At 39.1% G+C, this 6854-nt stretch overlaps 1 protein-coding gene across 2 annotated transcripts; it reads left to right on the forward strand.

The window, feature by feature from the left end:
- Positions 1–2644: 2644 nt before the first annotated feature.
- CBX8 (chromobox 8) lies at positions 2645–6217 on the forward strand. Of its 2 annotated transcripts, none has more exons than XM_044068070.1 (5): positions 2645–2852; positions 4367–4410; positions 4553–4618; positions 4770–4836; positions 5115–6217. In XM_044068070.1, exons 2-5 carry the CDS (start codon positions 4373–4375, stop codon positions 6039–6041), a joined length of 1098 nt encoding a protein of 365 aa, XP_043924005.1. In that variant the 5' UTR covers positions 2645–2852; positions 4367–4372; the 3' UTR covers positions 6042–6217. The 2 variants fall into 2 exon arrangements, with proteins under 2 accessions (XP_043924005.1, XP_043924003.1); XM_044068068.1 differs by lacking the exon at positions 2645–2852 and adding an exon at positions 3959–4207.
- Positions 6218–6854: the final 637 nt, after the last annotated feature.

The raw sequence follows: 6854 nt of genomic DNA on the forward strand, positions 1-6854 counted from the left end.
ATCCTGATGCGATTGATGTGGGCAAAAAGGTTTCACCCAAACTTACGTATTTGCTTATTTTAGTTGCAAAAGTCACAGTCTTGTTGAAATATAACCATACTTTGTGACAAATAATGCTTTGTGTTGTTTTTGCCCGTGCGCCTGCCAGCCATCAATTGTCCTCTCTATTAGACATGCGGTGTCCGGTTGGGTGGGGGCGATATCAGCTTAATAGCTCTGTAACAACCGATTGAGCTGATTTGAACTTTTCCTGTGTAGTCAAAGTTGGTTTACCCAGGCAAGCCCGCATAAGGGTTTAACTTTATATCTATTTTCACCGTGCAGTGTTAAAAACTGTGTACCACACGAAGGAAGCCCATAGAAATGAGTCATAGTTGCAGTGAGGATTATTGTCATATTTCGTACATTAGTGACAGCTGGTAAAGGTTTTGAGACATTCTAAGAATCTCTAAAAGTCGCTGTTGCTCCCCCTTTCCAACATCAGCGCTTTTTTAGGGGTGGTTGCTGTCGAAGCAGACTTAATGCTCATATCCCACCTGGATAAAGACAACTAGAATAGGTAGCTATTAGATGTATGAATGTCTTCAGCAATCTCGTTTTCATTCCATTCTACACAGGCAAAGTAGTGTCACGTACTAGGAAATATAGAAGCCCTGATCCCTTGCATATCCTCAGGGTGTAGCCAGAAATGTACATTTTGTACTTATCTGGATAATGTTGTCCCCACCACCCTTTCACTTGTCATTTAAATGTACAGCCCCCAAACGTTGACAAATGACAATACACACTTCAAAAAAGGGACACGCTATTTTTAACTTTTACATGTTAACAACCATATAAGTGTCTAGTTTACAGGTGTAGTCCTGTCTCATCACGTAAACATGTTTTACATAGCTCCATACTGCAGGCGACAGTTTAGAAAGTTCTAAACATTGTGCGCTATTTGAGCCATAACGTTTCTGAAAGAGATACCGCTCAGTGCAGTGCGTATGCCTAGCTACACCCTTGTATGTGCTAACAGTGGATTGGTAATGTAGAATTCCGTGTGGTTTATATGTAGATGGACTATTGCATTGCGTATAGTGTCAACAACGTCTGTCGGCATACCTCTCAACTGTCCAGGTTTCTGCAAAATATTCAGATTTTTACTTCATATTTTCGGTCTGTTCTTCAGAAAATGTGTGATTTTCTGGCAAATAACTGAGAACTGAAGTTAATAAATAATGCTATACATTTGAGATTCACAATACATATAATGTACGATAACGCAAATCTCATTATTCTATAAACTTTCTATGTTTATAACAGCAATATTTAAAATATGCCCATTTGCCCCCCCCCCCCATTATTTTAGGCTTTGTCCATATTTCTTGCGATAAGAGGCAGAGAGGTACGTTTGTCAGTAAAAAGGAAAACACAAATATTGTAGTTTGTTCTTTTTGAGTTGCATAAATCAACACTGGAATGTGTGGACTTGTATTACAAAAACAATAAAATGGCACACACAAGAAATGCGGTTGTAAACGAAAGGATTTATACAGCAGTCCATTCATTGTACAGTTAATTAAATGAGGCATAATAAAACTTAGTTTGTAATATCTTTTAATTTGTTGTACGTAAAGGGTGGTAATTATAACGACTGTTTAAAATCGTCTGCAAACACAACATGTGTTTATGAGATTTTAAACATACCGTATGCGGGTTTACATGAATGAATGAATACATGTATACATACATACACATTAGTGACTAGTAATAATTTAGCAGTTTATAAGCAGAAAATACTATTACCAAACGAGACAAAGACTGTGTGTGTGTGTCGGGGGTGGTGATGTAAAGGTTTAACTAGTAAGACCGCAGTCTGTAGAAGTACACTGGCCAGTGCAGAATACATTCACCCCTTTCTCAAGAGTCATGGATATGCTGTTTGAACATAACCCATTCCTCATTAAAATACATCGTCTGACATACTGTATCCTGAAAATAATATTGCAGTAGTTGGAAGCACTTATCTTAAACAGCATTGCAACTTTTTTTGTGCGTGCGGGGACCGATAACCTGCGTTTGTTTACTTGTGATTATAACATCCCCTTTAAACATTTGTTGCTAGCATCTATTTGGTGCAACCTGTTTACTCATCTATAAAGTTGTGTAAAGTGAACGGCAAACTACGTAGTTTAGTCACTTAACGATTTTGGAGAGGAAGTCCAGTTTTATAGTCCTTTCGTCTGAATGAAAACAGTAATAAAATTGACTAGAGTTTATTTCCAGAGGATAATAAAATTGGGCCAAACCTGAAAAAAACATCAAAAAGATCAGATGCGAACAAAACGAACTACCATCTGACCTAACAATGGCCTGGCTGAGACTCTCAAACGCCGTATCAGGTACATTTTCTGTCAGAGACTCAAGAGTGACGTAAGCTTTCGTGGTGGTGGTGGTGGGGGGGGGGGGGGGGGGTTGCATCTCCGAAAGGAAAATTGGTAACATTTACTTTTCCTACAAGACAGAAAACGACTGCGTACAAAAAGTACAGACTGTTTATTCACACAGACACACACACACGCGCGCGGAAAAAAGAGGAAGTCCTAAGTCACTTGATCAGAGCTGCACTTATTTTCACATCTTCTCATAGTAGTCAGCAATATTTACTGAAGCCTAGAGTCACGCACTTTGTAACAAAAACACTGTCTGTGAAGACGGCAGTGTTAGGAAAAGCCTTGCACCCTCAAAACTATGGGTTATGGCATGCTGCAGTTATGTAACCCATTTATTCGAAGCGACGTGATTAACTGCTTCAAAGCAAGTGTGCTTCAAATTCGGAAGTGTGACCATTCTAACGCGTTACTAAGGTATGACATTAGGGCAGTATGAGATACAGTAATATTTGCCAACTTCTGAGCATTACAAATCATAGCACTGATTTTTTAAAATTGTCAGAAAAAAGAGAATTATTTTAGAAATGTAAGGTCTTTATATTCTAAGCCGTATACCATGGGGATAAGGAATCTTTCTATAAACCTGTTTGATTAAGTTATTTAGTGATATTCTTAAGCATGTTTAACTATGTAAAACATTACTATAGACTGAGTACGAGAAATTTGTTAGGGGAAAAATTATACCACTGTGCCTGAATCATAGTAGCTGAAAGGTACGATCGCTCACACATCTCTCCTGTCACATATTCACGGGTACGCCATTCGTCTCGGCTATCAAAAGAAGGTGATTTAACTGCACAATGAAATATGACAACATACGTGCATACTGATTTACAGCGTTCCATAGTCAGCAAATGTTGAAAAAGGTGCAACATTTTTTGTCACACAATGTATTACATATTTTGATGAAAAAAAGGCTGAGACCTGTGATGGCATGGTTTACATAATTACGTTATTCTGACAGTTCAGACACAACCTTTCTTTTTTTTTCTTTTCGTATTTAACATACTAAAATGTTGATTAACTGGCGACATACATCTACATGCAACACACTCGATGCAATATGAATGGAATTCAAGTAACATTCAAAGGTCATATAACCGCTTACAGCTCAGGAATCTTCACTTAAGTAAATTCCCAGTTGAAGCTGGTTGGACTTTGAAACTGTGTTTTTAACTCATCCATTCTTCATTTCCTTTGTTGTGCTGTTTCAATCATGCAGTCATTTATAAAAGCATGCAGTAAGAGCAATATATCTATTCTTAATTTACATAACACTGTGATGAAAACCTGTCTTTTTCACCTATCTCAATCTTTCTCACGCACACAACACCACACACGCACACACACACGCACACTCGCTAGCAGCCTTAGCACCCTAACGTCACTTCCTTATAGCCCAGCTCTTTTTTTTAGCCCCCCCCCCATTCCACCCCCTCTCATGCCAGAGAAGGAAAATTCATACACATGTGTACACGCACATACATAAAAAAGCTAGTCTACATAGATTTCCCCCTCCCCCACGAAACAACAAGGCAGTCAGAACAGCATGAGGGCCAATCAGCTGGCCCGGGTGTGTCGAACGAGAAGCGTATAGCCTCGGCAACTTACTTGGCAACAGGCAAAAGAGTCGACGTCAGCAGATGACTATTATGGTCTGGCTGTGGGCTTAATCCAGATAGGGCGAGAGGCGAGTAAACATGGAGCTTTCAGCTGTAGGGGAGCGAGTATTTGCAGCCGAGTCCCTTCTCAAACGCAGGATTAGAAAAGTAAGTGATTCCCCAGTCTAAGGCTAGATTCAGGATCAACATTTAAACGTCAAGATAAGTGTTTGGCGGCTACTTCTAATAGGCTGCAGATAATTGGCCTTTTTTGACGTTTTTTGAATTTTCTGTTGCATTTATGTATTCCTTCATTATTTCTTACAGGGGCGCATGGAGTACCTTGTCAAGTGGAAAGGCTGGTCTCAGAAGTAAGTAGCTTAATGATGGTTCACGTGATCATGTACTTCAAAACGTGCTTTAATAGAAAACGATTGCACTACTGTTTTTCCCCACCATGTAATTGAATGTCATGCGTGTGGGTGTGCTTTCTCTTTTTATCACTAAACACAGGTACAGCACTTGGGAACCAGAAGACAACATATTAGACGCCCGATTGGTTGCTGCCTTTGAAGAAAGGTACAGGCCGTAATTTATATTAAAATGTTATATGGGTCACTGCAAATTATGTCAATATTTTAGGCTGATGTTTCTGTTATTGTTTGCATTTTTCTTTTCTTTCTTTTACTTGAAAAATAGAATGCCAGCTAAATGCTATTTTTATTTGTAGAGAGAGAGAAAGGGAGCTGTATGGGCCTAAAAAGCGGGGTCCCAAACCTAAAACATTTCTGCTGAAGGTAAGAGAAAAAGTAAGACATAGCGAAACGGTAAACAGCTGTGGGTATATTAAAAGTAGTGTTGTGGAGATAGTTGTTTATATGAATTATACGTATTAGTAATGCATTACATGTTATTTCAGCAGTGTGATAGCTGTAGCAGGGACAGTTTAATTAAAATATATATGCTTGCAATATGAATTATACATATTAGTAATGTATTCCAGGTCATTTCAGTAGTGTGGTAGCTGTAGCAGGGACAGTTTAACAAGTATGTGTCATTTGGGTTTCCCTTTTAGGCTCAGGCCAAGGCAAATGCAAAAACTTATGAGTTTCGCAGCGATGCCACAAGGGGAGTAAGGATTCCGTATCCTGGTAGGTTGCCACAGGATTCCAGGTCTTTCCGAAACAGAGAGGGCTTGAGGACCATCGTTGTGTCTCCCCATCAGAGCAGCACCACATCTGTTAGAAACGAGAGTGGCCGAGAAAGGGTAGAACGACCTGAAGAGAAACGAGCGCCAGCAGTACCCAGACCAAGGATAATTGGTATTCTTAAAAAAAGGGGCCCAAAACCAATGAAGGAACTATACAGGGAAAGCAAAGACATACTTCTGCCCCCTAAAAAGAATAAACAAGACAGACTAGGGCACAGTGTTGTTGCGGGATACCCTCCACTGAAGCATGGAAAACCTGATGACTTGGGTGCATGTCCAGGAGAAAAAAACATATTGGGATCTGGGGTCATACATTTAGGCCGTCGGCTAGAAGCTGGAACAGGTAGTGCAATGACCACCCAGGTTGGACAGCAACAGACATCTGGTGGTAAGCCTGGAATAGACTCTGACATTGACTTCCAGGGGAGAAAAGGTGCAACAACATTATCCTCTTGGTCTAAGAATGAGGAAGACTATTCCCAAACCAAGGATCAAGACAGGTTAGAGACTGCAGGTCACCAACACTCTAAAGTTAAGCCTAGCCCTGGCCATATGAGACATACTCAGGGTACGTTGTATGGGGGCAGTGTATACTCTATCCAGGACAAAAGTCAGTCAGTTAAGAAACTGTCTGATGCAAGAATCGTGGGAGGAATGGAAGAAGAATCTTCTTGGACTCCACCAATCAGTAACCTTGAAAAGGTAGTGGTAACAGACATAACAACAAACTTCTTGACTGTGACCATTAAAGAGTGCACTACAGATCAAGGATTTTTTAGAGAAAAAAGATGAGACACATTGGTGACAGAAAGTGTGTTTTTGGACAGTCATGCCATCTGTCCCTAAATATAATTTCTTTAATCTTCTGTAAAATACTGAGTTAAAAGGTATATTTTATAGGTGTATAGGTGTACAGAGACATTATTTAAAAGAATATATATATATATATTATATAAATCTCTATATTATTTCTCTCGCAAATATTTTTATTTAAAGGTTGATGGGATAGTTGGTTCACTTACATTTTGAAATATCTCCATAATGTGTGTGTGGTTTCACTTCATAATCTTGAATTGCTGAAATGTCTAATTTCAGCATTTTGAGACAATGAAGCTGAAACTGCAGAATGCCGAAAGTGCATAAGAGCGAATTTGAATATGTCAAATCCGTGCTTATGCATTTCCGGTACATTACTTGAAGTGTTTGGTTGGATTTGGAATTGAAGAAGGTGAGTGAAGGTGAGTGAGTGTATGTGTGTGTTTTTCTACGTTGTATGTGTGGGAAGGGTAGGAAGATGTAAGTGTGAGTGTGGGATTTGCTGGTGTTTGTGTGATGTGTGTGTAGAATGCCATGGTGTGATTTTTTTTTTTCCCCCATTATGTGCGGTCTCGGAGTTGATATATATATATATATATATATATATATATATATATATATTATATATATATATATATATATATAAGTAGGGGTGCGTGGGGGGATTGCTGTGGGTAGAATAGTGTGTGTGTGTTTTATGTGGTGTATGTATGTTCGTGATTGTGGGTTTCGGGTTTGTGAATGGTTTGGCTTTATAGTTTCAAAATAACTGAAATTCTTGATTTCAGC

This window comes from Protopterus annectens, chromosome 4.part0 (genome assembly GCF_019279795.1).
Source record: "Protopterus annectens isolate FY-2018-M chromosome 4.part0, PAN1.0, whole genome shotgun sequence".
NCBI classification, from domain to species: domain Eukaryota; kingdom Metazoa; phylum Chordata; order Ceratodontiformes; family Protopteridae; genus Protopterus; species Protopterus annectens.